At 41.2% G+C, this 14099-nt stretch overlaps 1 protein-coding gene across 7 annotated transcripts in view; it reads right to left on the minus strand.

Moving 5' to 3' along the window:
- CARMIL1 (capping protein regulator and myosin 1 linker 1) overlaps positions 1 to 14099 on the minus strand; it is a 193529-nt gene that overhangs the window by 16304 nt on the left and 163126 nt on the right. For 4 of the 7 annotated variants that reach the window (XM_042048956.1, XM_042048960.1, XM_042048959.1 and 1 more), the window contains 5 exons: positions 11929 to 11946; positions 7970 to 8036; positions 7457 to 7653; positions 3330 to 3436; positions 716 to 1148 (listed from right to left, as the gene is read on the minus strand). In XM_042048956.1, coding sequence (XP_041904890.1) covers positions 716 to 1148; positions 3330 to 3436; positions 7457 to 7653; positions 7970 to 8036; positions 11929 to 11946 — 822 coding nt within the window. The remainder of the gene's footprint in view (positions 1 to 715; positions 1149 to 3329; positions 3437 to 7456; positions 7654 to 7969; positions 8037 to 11928; positions 11947 to 14099) is intronic. The other 3 variants (XM_042048962.1, XM_042048958.1, XM_042048957.1) reach the window with 1 other exon arrangement.

The following is a 14099-nucleotide window of genomic DNA, read 5'->3' on the forward strand; positions in this document are numbered from 1 at the left end:
AATATATAAATCAAAGGCATAAAAATAATTAGGTGTGGTACAAAAGGACAAAAAAATCAAAAATTGCAACAAGAAAAGTATATGCCAAATATCGTAAACAGTGAATGGTAGCCAGATTTGCTTCTCTGTATGGAATATATAATTTAATATACAGTAGACCTCTCCATCTGTCTACATCACTTTCTGAAAGAAAAGGGTACTGACAGCTACCACTGTAGTTAACCTTGCCACATACCTGAGGTACTGGTGTGCAAGGGGGCACACAGTGAGAAGCCTGTCCTAGTTTTACCTTTTCTGGAGCAATTCCAGCATGCACCGTGAACGAACCACATGCATCATATAGAGTGGAGATACTGGGCCGGGCTTATAAGTCAGCCCCAAATTATTCTGTGATAAGTGCAAATAATTAGATGGTCTCTTCTGTGTTTGTGATGGTCTGACACCAAGTGCAAGGGCAGGCATCATCCCCTCCCCAAGGCTTAAGGGTGCAACTCCTGCTCCACATGTGCAGCCTGTGCCTTGGTCAGGCCGTTTGTGTTCAACCACCACAGCACAGAGCAATCCTGTCACAGGAACACCACGATCCCTGTTGGAAAGCAGGACTGATGTGTCAAGCCCCAGCCACCAATCCTTGCAGTCCCAACCCACCTCTCCTGAACACACATAGTTTTGCTCATTTTTTTTAACAACTCAAAAGAAATCACATTGCCTTCACCTTCTGAGCAGAGGCTGCTCTCTTCTCCTGCTTGGCTTTCATTTCTGCGAGAAGTCCACTGCCCATCACTTGCACACCATACCTCCGGCCTCCCTGGGGGCTGCCCTTGCTGTCACCCCTCTCAGCTTTTGCCACATCATCTGTCTGCACCTCTTCCAGTGAGTCTGGCGTCTTTAATTCCTCGGACCGCTCCGCACCACCGTTCTGCTCTGCAGACTTTGCCTCCTTCTTGCTTGCGTCTAAAGCTGGACTTTTTGCAGCAACCTTGGGCGAGGAGGGCTCCTCTGCCACCGACACAGTCTGGGGACGTTCTGATTTGGAGCCTCTCGATTTGATTAAGTTAAGGAAGCCACTCTTCCTCGAGTCCCTTTTCTTCTTCTCATCACCTGCTTCACTGGGCTCACCGCTGTCTGAACTTTTAGTTGATGGTCTCCTAAAAAAGACACCAACATTTCAAACTTTTCTCCACTCCCCTCCTCCCTTTTTAAAATAGTACCAAACGACTTCTTGCAGACAAAGCCAGTCTTTTATATGACCCCTATGTTGACCTAGGCCCAATCATTACCTGGTGTCTCTATATTAAAAACTGGACAATTAGCATTGGTCATACCATCTTGAGGACTTCTGTGCTGCTTTGTGCAGTTGTTTATTTTGCACTGGGCATCCACCTGTTTCTAACACCAGACAGCTCTAACCAAGCTGACTATGCACATATACATTGGGTTTGCATGGCCAGGTTGTGGTAGCAGGGGGTCAACAGGAGTGGCTTCTGTGTGAGGAATCCTCCCGCTGAGCAGGAAGGAGCAGCAGAGAATGTGTGATGAACTGATCACAGCCACCATTCCCTGTCCCTCTGTGCCACTGGGGAGGAGAAGGTAGAGAAAATTGGGGGTGAAGTTGAGCCCTGAAAAGAGGGAGTGGTGGGCAGAAGTATTTTTAAGATTTGGTTTATTTCTCATTATCATACTCTGATTTGATCTGTAATATATTAAATTTTCTTTTCCCCAAGTTGAGTTTTGCCCATGACAGTAACTGGAAGACATCTCTCCCTGCCCTTATCTCAACTCACAAGCCTTTCATTATATTTTCTCTCCTCTGTCCAGCAGGAGGGGAGTGATAGAGCAGCTATGGTGGGCACAGGGTCAACGCACCACAACATACAATTTCACTCTGCTCCATTTCCAGAGTGCATTACCTGTGGTTTATACCTGCCCATTAGTAAAAGGAGAAGAACTGATCTAGACACATGTTTAACACAGCTTTTGGGAGATCTTGTTCCTTAAGGGCCTTGCTTGAAATAGGAACTAGCTGGCACAGCCACTTTCTCTCAGTAAGGAATACAGAGGTCACTTTTATGGTGCAGATACTCATCCTCAAAAAAACCCAAAAAAACCCAAAACCAAAACAAACAAAAAAAAACAAACCCAAAAGAATGAACAAGCAAAACCAATCCCTAAACAACCCACCTGCCACTAGGATTTTCTAGAGGCATCTTCTGAGCAGAGTACTCACACTTAAGGGCAAAGGTGAGCACATACACGTTCTGCATAAAAGCATAAAAGCACCCAAACTGGATCTTTATTTGGGACTGGGTGTCCCAAATAAAAATCCTCAGCAAAGAGTATGGCCAGCGTGGGCAAACAAGGATGGTGCAAGTTCACAGGGACATCTGAAATGAGCAGCTAGCAGGCACCCAAGGGAAGCACAGGAGAATGTGAGCCCGTGAGCACCCTGAATTTAACCTGGCTAAGACATTTTTCAAGGCTACCATAATTTCATGCCTCCACATAGTATATCATACATAGCTTCACGTGTCACTACAGATATCTAAAACTCTCAGTGACTCTAAAACATTTGCTTTTCCTGACACAGCTATCTAGCAGTTAACACTTACTATTTTCTTCAGTGGATGTCACATACAGCACAGAAAGGGTCATTCCAAGTTGCCTGGAAATCACCCTTCCTTTCTCATTTAGTTATGGAAATACCCTGTGTGCGCACGTGCACAAGCATGCAGGAATTCAAGAACATCTACATGCATGGCTCTGTAAGTATACAGCCAGCTACAAAGCAACTGTATAAGCTCTATAACCCTTGTATAAAGCTGAAGGAGACATATCTGGCAGGTTAATGTTTTGCTTAAACCTGAAATACTACAGATTGGTCAACCATGTCTTTAACATATTTCAAAACCAGCATAAATCTACTGTCATCTATGAAAACACTGTACCCGACAGCACTCCTCAGCAGAGAGGAACACCCATGTGTACAAGGAACACTGGGGAGACTCTCAACCAATACAAAGCTCTGCTTCAGCTCTAACGAGCTTTGCTGAAGGGTAAAATGAAGTCAACGGAATTATAAAAATACACACTAGTTATGAATCCCCCCCACCATGGTATAGTAAAGCAATTTATTTCCAAGTAGCCACTTTTAAGGGTAGGTAATCTAATTCACAATGTCTTGACTATTAAGGTATTTTCTGACTTTGACAACAGCAACTCTAGATACTGGGAAAAGGAGTCAAACACAGCTTGAAACTGCTGCTTGCCCAGCTATCAAGATGGATATTTTTTTTTTTTTAAATAACTCCTAAAAAACTTTTTAAACTTACTTTGAATCCATTTTTGTCACTTTCTTAGTGAAAAATTCATCCACACCTTCATCCACTCTCCCCATGAGGCCATTCTGATCTCCTTCTGGTGGTACTCCAGCAGACACCTGACAGAAGAAAAAATTCTCTCTGGTATATAATAATCTAAGCATGTTTGCTCCAGTGATAATAATTAAGAGTTAAGACATTATAAAAATTATGTGTGCCAACCACAACTCAGTGCAGACCACAGAATCACCACTGGAACTCCCCCTCTAGCCAGGCCAGCTGATTCATTATATCAAAAGCAAAGTAACCCAAAACACCAGTGACAAAATGGATGCTGCAATGCATGAGGCCAGGAATCAAATATCTTTGGCTTGAAAAAAATAGAGCACTAGGCCAGTTAGACAAGCAAAAGAAGCAGAAAAAATAAATCCTGATCAGGAGATGACCTGAAGAGAAAGTATTTTCAAAAGGCAGTTGTCTCACTACTTGGAGAAAAAGCTATGTTCTGAATTTTGGACTTAGAGATTTAGAAACAGAGCTCTGGCAGGCTAACAGAGCCTTTTATAATTCATTCAGTCTAGCACTTCCAAAAGCAGAGACTCTAAATACAGAATCAGGTGTTCCACTTTAGGAACCAAACCCAGACTTTTGCTCAATGTCTGAAAACAGCAAACCTGCTCCCCATCTTTGGTTTCAGTGCCCTCATTTTGAATATGGGTGACCTCAGGCATATAAACCAGGCTGGCTTTGAAATACCTGCCAACCACAAAGGCCCTGTGAAGATTAGCTGGTGACTCTGCAGCCTCCTGAAGATGAAACAAGCAGTCTCCTGGGAGGATTTCTCATGTGGTCTAGCTCCTGTACATGGCTTTGATGTGGAAAAGCTCTATTACCAGTAAAGAGACTCCCTTCCATTTAAATGCCATATGGAAACCTTTTAGATGACTACAGAGGACTCCCCAAGACCCAACCCAGTTGTACTCTTGGTAGTACTAGGGACCAGGACACAATATAGCAGGGTTTGTAATTTGAAACAATTCCAATCAAGGAATCTCCTAGATGCCACCATAACTCAAGAGTAATCCCACCTTCTCTTTTGGTGTGGAATACAAACTCTTTTCTATGCTTCAATACTCTTAAAGGCTGCTGTTAATGTCAAACCCAGCCTCATTAAGTCAAGACAATGAACTTCATATGAACTAATGCTTTGACACAATCATGAAACTTTTTACTTTCCTGGCTGAACCCTGTTAGAAATCAAGTATTTATTTTTGTTATCAAAGATAATAGTTAATATTTTATTGATACCTGCTGTAGCAATCTAATACTGATGTGGAAGAAGCCCACCTGGTAATGACTGCTTTGTTGCCAGTCAAACTGGCAACAGATTTTCTATAAATAACAGTTCTATTCTAAATTAGCACAATGATTTATCAGGTTTCCTACTACGCCACCTTTGGTAAGTTCTGTAGAGAACTTGTTTAGCTGGAATATCTGACACTAGGCAGGAGTGCACATGCCTTCATCTGGTTGGTCTCAGTCACAAACCCCTTATCACTCAACTGAAACACAAAATAAAAGCGAGTGTCGCACTTTAACAGAAATGAGAAACCACTTCATATTGATAGTGGAGTCCTCCAGATAGTAGGGATAAACATGTAAGTATCAAAAGTAAGAGCATCTCCTGAAGAGGAAATAATTCTGGGATCCAATGATCTACAGAAAATGAGAAGATCTACCTCAAAAAAAAGAAAACAGCATCTGAAACAGCAGCAGGTTCCTAAAAATTAACTAAAGATGTACAGAAATGTTGAGGGTCTAATAAGGTCCTCAAGGCTCAGGATGTTTTTATAGCTGTTTATTGTAACACCTTTTATTATCAGCATTAACTGTAAGGCTGAGCTCTGGTTTATTTTTACCCTCCTGACTCTAAAAAAAGAAAAAAAAAAAAAGAAAAAAAAAGTGTTAAGGTTTCATTTGTTCTTTTTAATCTCTTTTTTAGCTTAAGTTTAAAAGCAAGCATGTTTCTTTGTTAAGGAAAAAACTGTCTTTGAAGCAGAAATAAATAAGATGAATCACTATCTCTTTCAGGCATTAGAGATTAATCTCTTTTGCTATACTAAATCTTCACACATAAGAGGAGAACTCATGAGGTTAAGATCTCACAAAAATCTAAATGATAAACAACTGTTTTATTGTTTTGCTTCAAAGTTAAAGCTACTTGGGAGTGGGTGGTTTTGAGTTTTTCTTTTTTTTCCTTCTCCTTTTCCCCCTCTCTGAATACTCATTTCAGTAGAAATTCTGACAAAACTATAAATCTTTCTTCTGCCTGCCCACTCAACCCAAGTTAAAAGTTTGTTTCTTTTTTTTCCTCCATCTTCTCCTTTCTTTTCTTACATTTTTCAGCTTATAAAGAACCAATCTGTTTTCCAGCAAAACCAGAGAAGTACAACTATGATCATCTGAGACTCCTTGAATTACTAAATACAAATAATGGGAGCAGCAAACAATCCAAAAGACCTGCTTTAAGCAGCAGAAAAGGTCAAGATTTTGCCTCTCACATTTCAAGTGCTTTTCCTAAGTACTGCTTTCTGTATTCTTGAAGTGGCAAAATCAGCAGCAAACTCTGCAAGCAATGTCATGGTCCACTCATGACTCTGACCTTCAAAATCTGGCTGTTTCATTTTCAGAAGCATCAAAACAAACATCTTAAGTCTTTCAAAAATTTGTTTGGACTCATTTTGAGGTCAGAACTAGTAAGGAACTAAATGGTTCATAAAAACAAGACAGGGACAAATGAGTTTAAGTAAAAAAAGCTCCTTTGAATTTCTGCAACTAAATAAACTCCCAATTTCCAAATAAATTCAATATGGATGAGCACATTCCCACAACACTGCACTATCACGGGAGGTAGGACCTCTCCTCCAGTAGGAGTAACCTTTTTGTTGCTGTTGAAGAAGATATTGTATGTCCTAGGTCCATGCCTGGTAGTGAAGCATTTGCCCCTCCCATGCCCCCACTCCTTCCACCTCCCTATGCTGATGGCACAGGATGTGCTGAGTTTGGAAGCAACTGGGAAAACATGTGTGTTCTGCAGCAATGGAACTGGGAGAAATAAACACAGATGTGTTTTCAGTACATGGAGACAAATCCATTCTTCTGCTACCTCTAACCTTCCCTGTAAAGCACAAGGGAATTGAAAGTTGGCTTGAATATTCCCTTTGCTTCGATGTTTCTCCCTTTCCAAGTGGTACAAAAAGCATTCCACTGCCTGATATGATCTTTCCCAGTATTAGGGAAATTTTCAAGGATCCTCACAACTGAAAATCCTCAGGAAGCAGAAGAGGCCACAGGCATTTATTACGAGGCTGCCTAACTCAAGAGAAGTAACGTCTGCCCCTTGATAGGGCTACTTATCATATCAGCTGTGCTCTGTTGCTGTGAGATAACTCTGCAACTCCTCCAGATCTGTCCTTACATACCCCGAGGACACACCACCACAGAAATAAATCTTTACTGATGTGGTGTGCCAAGGAAATGGAGCTGTGGGAACTCCACGCACGTATATTGAGTTCACACCAATGCCTTTCGTGAACAGACAGTGCTCTTCTGTTTTGCCTTTCTAAGGCAGGCTCCAGCATGAAAAGCAGATCTGTGACTATGCAGATTTGCTGGCCCAAACACCATCTTCAGTTTAGGAGCTGTGGGAATCTGGGTGTCAGAGAGTAGCTCCTCTGATTGCTGATAGAAATAAGAATTCATGCCAAGTTACCACATCTTAATGGAGGCAGAAAAAAGGATTAAGACTTAACAAATCCTTGCAACGTAATTGAAAAGTCTCATGATATTTTCTGCATTTCCTGTGAAAGTTCCGAGTACCTCCAGAAACTGCTTCCATGAAAAAAACCCCACAAAATAAAAAGGATAGAACATATCATGGATTTAGGCTGTGTCAAACAAGACAAAAAGCTTGTAATAGGGATGGCACACTGAAAGACATGAATACCAGGAGAAAAATTAAGTAGTTGCTTATGGCTTTTACACCTTCAATCATTGCCCTCATTACATTGCAAGACTTGACTCACAGCAAAAAGCAATCAACACACAACATTGCCAGCAATGTTTTAATGTAGACTCACTGCTGCTTGACTGGGCTGCTGCTTTTTATTCCTTTTGGGCCTTAATTTTGTAAAGTGTTCCAGTTTCCTCCCTTCTTCTGATGGCAGCTCTGAAATAAATCCAGAAGTTCGTTTGTCTGGCCTGCTGGAAGGAAATGGTGGGTCTTCTATATGGATAGGTACTTCTTCCAGTGCTTTATCTAGATCAAATTCCATTTCTAAGAGAAATCAAAACTTTCTAATTAGATTTAACATGCAATTTAAAACAAAAGACAATGCCATTCCTCTTTTTGGTGGTAAATAATTATAAGCACATTCAGGGAACTTAGCCACAACATGTCTGTGAGCAGATAGCACTGTGAGCAACTATTTACTATCAAACACATTAGCAAAGTCCCAAAACAAAGCAGCCAGTGTGGAGCAAAAATTCAATCCAGAGGGAGGGAGAATCACCTGTGCTTTTCAATCAAGAACCACCTAGAACCACCTCAGGCAAGCAAAGAAACAAAATGTATTTAAGAAATCCTCACTTACCAAAAGCTCTGGACACTGGCCGAAGCATTCTACTGTGGATGCTTTTCCTTTTTGATTTAGGAGTCATCTATCAACACAAAACAAAACAAAAAATTACTTTAGGGGACAAAAGAAATTAGAACAAATCAGTTTTTCAAGCCTATGAACCATTCCAAGATCTGATTTGATTTAACACCAGAAAGGAATGGGTTTTTTCCTCCCTCTCTCATACACTCAGAACTTTTTCTAAATTGATAGTTTGTTCAACTGACTTTTAACACAAGCAGGGAGGTAATTTATTTTTCCCACTAAAACTGCAGGCTGTACACAGGATGATTATTGAAATTGTCCAAACATTAACTCTTTGATCCTCAATTGTAAAAGAAAGTAGCTATTAAAATCTCATCTCTGCATTTGAGATCACAAGGGACCCATTTAAGACTTAATTACTTTGTGCAACCCTGCACAGTTAATGACAATACCAGGAATAGCCTACCCCTTGTTCTGGCGTTTATTTTTGATACAAAATATACTTCCTCAGTTCATTTGTTAGTGGCACGTTACTGGGGATTTGTGCTTCTGGACACCACCACACAGCTCACCAACATTCCCTAGGAAAATGAGCCTTGGAGAATACAGTCCTTCTTCAGAAAACAAAAACACCATGTCAGCGTTGGCAGTATCTATAGCAAACATATGACTTCCCTGGACTTCAGACACACTGAGAATAGCTGGAAAGTTCGGCATACATTCAACACAGCTACTGAATTATGAACAATTAGCCTTCTTATCTTCAAAATGCAAAAAAAAAGGAGCATGTTGCTTTAAGACCACAAATACCCAGACTTAAGACTCAGGTTTGCTCTTTTTGGAAAAAAGTTGTCTTTCTTTTCCTGCCTGAAGCCTTCTGAAAGTTAACATGGTGAGTAAGACAATTTTGCTACAGGAAATGGATGCATCACCAATTCCAAACCTCTTAACATAGCTCAGCATTGTCAGACTTTTTGTGTAAAAGCTGACCTGCAGGTTTTCTCAAGAGTTAATTTTAAATGGCTCAGCTCCTATAAAGATGCTATTCTTGAAGCCTAGTGACTGCATATCTAGTGGCTTCTGGAGTATCAGTCAGGAAGCTGTTATGGCTTGCAACTCATTAACAGAATAGTTAATCAAGTTTAGTAGTATCAATTTTATACCAGCCAGAAAAGACACAGTTGGCATTAACATTTTAGACAAATCATGAACTGTTTAAGGCAAACATCTGCTAGTTTTTATGTATGCAAAGTTCAGTGCACAGACCCACATGCACTGAATTCATATTCCCGAAGTAGTCACGAGGATCATTATGCCACTACTCACATGCTCAGGGTTATGACAGATTTTTGTAACAGGACAGCTATTACCCATGTTCTCAGGACCAGAAAAGGACTGGAAGACCACAGAGTGGGCAGTGATAGCACTGCCTGGGCAACAGAGCTCTGGTTTTATTGCCAGGTACATTGTTGGGAGAAAAAGATACCTTCAGCTGCTGCAGGTTTCCACTTCCACATTTGACAACCATCAGTAAATGACACAACAGTTTCACAACCAGCCAGAAAAACAGTTTGCCACCTGAGCAGATTTACTCTGACACTAATGAGCAGGCAAAGTGTTGCTGCATCAAAAGGTCAGACATTACTTTCAGAGTTACCAATAAACTAAATGCAATAGATTTGGTGGTGAGTGGCTGGAGAGGTGCTGAATTTTTTCAGCCGAAACTGCAGCGGACTGTACAAGAGGTAGGCAGCTGGGCAGCCTCTGAACTGCACAGCTCAACAGCTGTCCATCCATCACCCAAACCTGAAACAACCAAAGCATTTGCACCTCATGTAAGAAAGAGTTGAAGCAGCTCAGCATTTGGGGAACAGCAATTAGATGTCACTATCAGTGACAGTCCTGGTTTTATTTCCAGACATAGACCTTTTCTCTTGTTAAGGTACATTCACATGCATTTTGGTCCATTTCCCAATTTCTTTTGGTGGTGTGACTGGAAGTTACATCTAGTATATACAGCAACTCATGCTAAAGAAGATCTGAAAGGAGGACAGAAAACACGGCTGATGGGAGACCTCTGGTCACTCAGCAGCTGCACAGCCATGGCCGGCGTTCGGAGTAGATGAACAAGCTGGGAGTTGTATCAGCCCAGGGCACCAATGCAAAAAAAGCACAGGGCAAGTTCTGAGGTTCCTGTGCAAGGATTGGAATGTTCCAAATACATCTCCAACAGCCAGGAACAGAATGATTTCATTTTCCTTCCCAGACAAGAAAATGCCCCCAGATGACCCTGCAGAGCTTGCGCTGACGACCATAAGCCAGTCTCTGCTACAACTTACTGTCAGCTTGGCATGATCCATCAGCAGCTTGGTTGCTGGGGATAAAGGCAGAAGGATAGAGATGCTTCCCATTTGCTTTAACAGCATGAATAGCAGCTCCACAAACACTTTTATTTGAAAACCTTCTGTTTTCTAGCCTGTTTAGGAAGTGCACAGATGAAAGGCTTCTTGCCAAGTGAACTTTCTAGATCACACGCAGAACAAAATGGGTCAAAGCATTAATTTAAGTAGGCCAGTGTGCTCTTTTACAAAATATTAGGCTTAATCTCTGCTTAACATCTCAGCCACCACACAGTCTGCTACAGCAGCAGCACACATGTCATTGCTAGAGGAGATATCTGAATGCCCCAGCCTGAGCTCCATTTCCTATACTTCATGGAAGCAGCTCAGCTTTGGCAGAAACACATCTTCCACCTTGCCACCACCTCTGGTCCCACAAGCACAAAGTGGCTCTCCAGCCTTACACTTCCCTTGTGGCCTTTACAGAGGAATAGCTGTTAGTATCAACCTCCCCTCATTCACATCTTCCACAGACTTACCATTCTAGTATAACACCTCCTGAATTCTTCCTTGTTTTGCCTACTTTTCCATGAGCACATTGTAGGCTTCTTGGCAGAACAGATAGAAATAAACTGCATCTCTGGAATTGGAGAGGACCTCTTGGAAGTCTGCATGCATCTATGCCACTGAGATCTCAGGAGATGGCTCCATGAGTGCCCCCTCTGCAGTAGATGTGAGCCAGCAAATCTCTACCACACTTCCAAATAAGGGCTTACTTAGACACCGTCACGTGTCCTTGCCAACTTTATGCTCCCAGGACCTCTTCCCATGATCACTTTTACAGATTCCTCTCTTCTGACTGCCTTCCTCAGAAAACTATCTGAGCTCTCTGGAATTTTCTGAAATGGTATCACCAGCTGTGGAAGAACACTAGTACCTTGGGAATTAAAAACAACAACTGAAATAGTTCTGTTTTGAATGCTAGAAAAAAATGTACTTTCAGAAACACGATCTCAGGTACTCTCCTTGTTTATACAGGTAATTGAAATTACGCTCAGTGCTGAGGGATATACTTATTTCCATGTTTTTCTCCTCCTACTCCAAAGTAATTTATATTCAATCCTATTAGATACAGAGATGCTCCGTGAGCCTTCTGTTACTTCCCTTTCAAAAGATTTCAAGCAAACTAATGAACAACTTGCTGCTCCCTCTTGAAAATCATCTCCCCAACCAGTCTCCCTTCAACACATGGATTTTCAGCTTTGAGAACATGCTAAGGACTATTCTTTCATTAAGATGTATGATGCATGAATATAAAACCAAATCAACAGATTTTCCTTCTGAGCAACAATATTTGTGCTTATATCCCCAACATCAGCACTCTGCTTTGGTTTGGTCTTAAAACCAAGGGATCCTTTAAATCAGGTGCTACATTAGCTGAACCTTTTTGTAAATCCAATCTCATTCCTGAACCATTGCCTATTTCATTTGTAGGTGCAGATGGATGGCACTAGAGTCTCCCAGGAGACTCTCAAGGCAGTACAGAGGCAAACGAAGCACAAAAACATAAACAAGTAGGCCAGAAACAGCAGAGCTAAAAAAAATACTTACACTTGTACAGCAGAGAGTCTCCATGCAGCAAAAAAGAAAGAAAAAAGAATATGAATGGGGAAGACAAAGCAATAGCAGTTCTCAGGAAAGGAGGCAAAACCAGGAATCACCAAAATAAAGAAAACTAAAGCCAAAATGCTTGGAAGTCTTAGCAGGAAAGGTGACATGCAAAAATGAGGTAAAAATCCCTTTTGGAAGTGCTATGCATTTTGTATTTCCAGAGGATAACCAGAGAGGTATGCATTCTCTCATTTGATCTATACTGGGACAAATTAAGGTCTCCTGACATTTGTTTCCAATATAAGGCACTCGCCAATGGTGCCAATCTGCCACCTGCTGTCCCAATGTACTGTGTTTTTCCATTTTGCTGGCACCAGTAGCAAGAAAAAAACCGTAATTCTGTTATTTCCTAGTCTGAAGGAAGATTCTGAATTAAAAATTGCCAGTTTGTTGTGGTGTGCAAGCAAGCAAGGAAAACAAAACAAAGCTTCTCTTGAGGGAATGAAAAAGGATGCAAGTCTGTTCTCCTGAGGTTTAATAAATAAACCTACACAAAAGCAACAGTATTTCTCCTTTCCATGAGGAGGTTTAGAGGCACAGACTTTCAAGCACTTTTGGCACAGGAGAAAGATGCTGTTTCATGACTAAAGCACAACCTTTTCTCTTCCCTTCAAAAATTATAAGAAAAAAAAGGAAGCAGCACAGCTGTCATAGGAAATGAAGCAATGCCATATACCATCTCTTCTATGGCTCATGACCAATCATGCTCCTCCAGAATTTAGGGTTAGAAAAAACAATTATTAGCAGAGTGGTTTTGTTTTCAAGTTGAATGGGGACTGCTGCTATAACAACACTGCAGGTGTTAGCAGAGTGTGGCAGAAGTAGTCATGGTCTGGATTAAACCTGCTGTCAAGAAAGTGCTGCATGTTCTTGCACACAGCTCCTCTCCTTTATTTTCCTACTGTCCTCCTGGTTAGTTGTTTGTTTGTTGGGGTTCTGCCTCAAGGTTTTGGGTTTTTTTGTCTTTATTTTCTTTTACCTTCAGAAACTTTGGCTTTATGCAAGAGTTCTCGGCTAGCAGTTATTCAGGCAAACCCCATCATTACTCTCATTTTTGTGTGCTAGCCATGCACACATACACTCTTAATCAATTTCTCTGTCAGAATCTATGCTCTCTCTTCTCTTGCTCGTCTTCTACACTACCATTCACTACAGCTGCTCTGAAATTGCTGGAGAGACTGCAGAATCCATTGACAAACATCTTGAAAACTGAAACAATCTTAAAAAAGTGCTCCTGCACACTTGGAAAAAAAATCTGCAACACTGATTCTCTTTCAGACAGCATTCGTGGCAGTATTCCAGCATCTTCTGTGTATTTAATGCATAGGCAGGTAAGTTATTTATATTATATATGCAGCTGGAAATGTGATTAGGACCAAAGTGTGAAGTAACACACATAAATGGAAGCAATGCCAAGATTTGAGGGAGTTTACAGTCTATGGTCCTAATCCAACAAGGGCTTATGGAAACTCCTACCTTCCACACTTCAGTGATCTCCCGCCTACTGAGGCACTTAAAAGTTAAAAGGTGCTAAACAGCTTGTGGGTGGGGAGTAAGGAGGGAGAAAGAGGCGCACAGCAGGCAACAGGTTAGACAAGGAAGCACCATTAAGCAAAGCAAAGACCAAGGGACTTGCCTGAAGCCACCAAGGAATCTGGCTGCTCTGCCCAGAACCTAATGCCAGTCTTCAGACCCCTGAAGTGCTACAGACCATGAGGCCTCTCAACCCTTCCCTTTGTTTCCTCTCAGCATAATTGCAAAATAAAGTGGTCTGCCTCCCAGTGTACCTGGGCCATTGCTGAAGATGAAACCCCAGCACACAACCAAAAATCCCAAGAAAATTAAACCCAAACAAAATCAGAAATTGCATTAATTATAATGGAATTATAACAATGTGCCAGTGAGGTTTGTGATGTCAGAAAAAATATTTCAAAGGAATTTTACAGAACATATTTATCCAGTGCTATACCATTTCAGCTGTATGTATTCTGTGGGGTATGCCTTTTTAAGAGAGGCATAAGAAAACAAGGCATTTTATCACGAGTCCTCCTGTTTTCTTTTGCTGTAAGAAATCCCAACCTGTAAAGCTGCCATGACACCAGTTCAGTCAA

The sequence above is a fragment of the Corvus kubaryi genome, unplaced genomic scaffold, assembly GCF_017639235.1.
Source record: "Corvus kubaryi isolate FWS band 111438036 unplaced genomic scaffold, C.kubaryi_AGA036_p1.0 68, whole genome shotgun sequence".
NCBI lineage: Eukaryota > Metazoa > Chordata > Aves > Passeriformes > Corvidae > Corvus > Corvus kubaryi.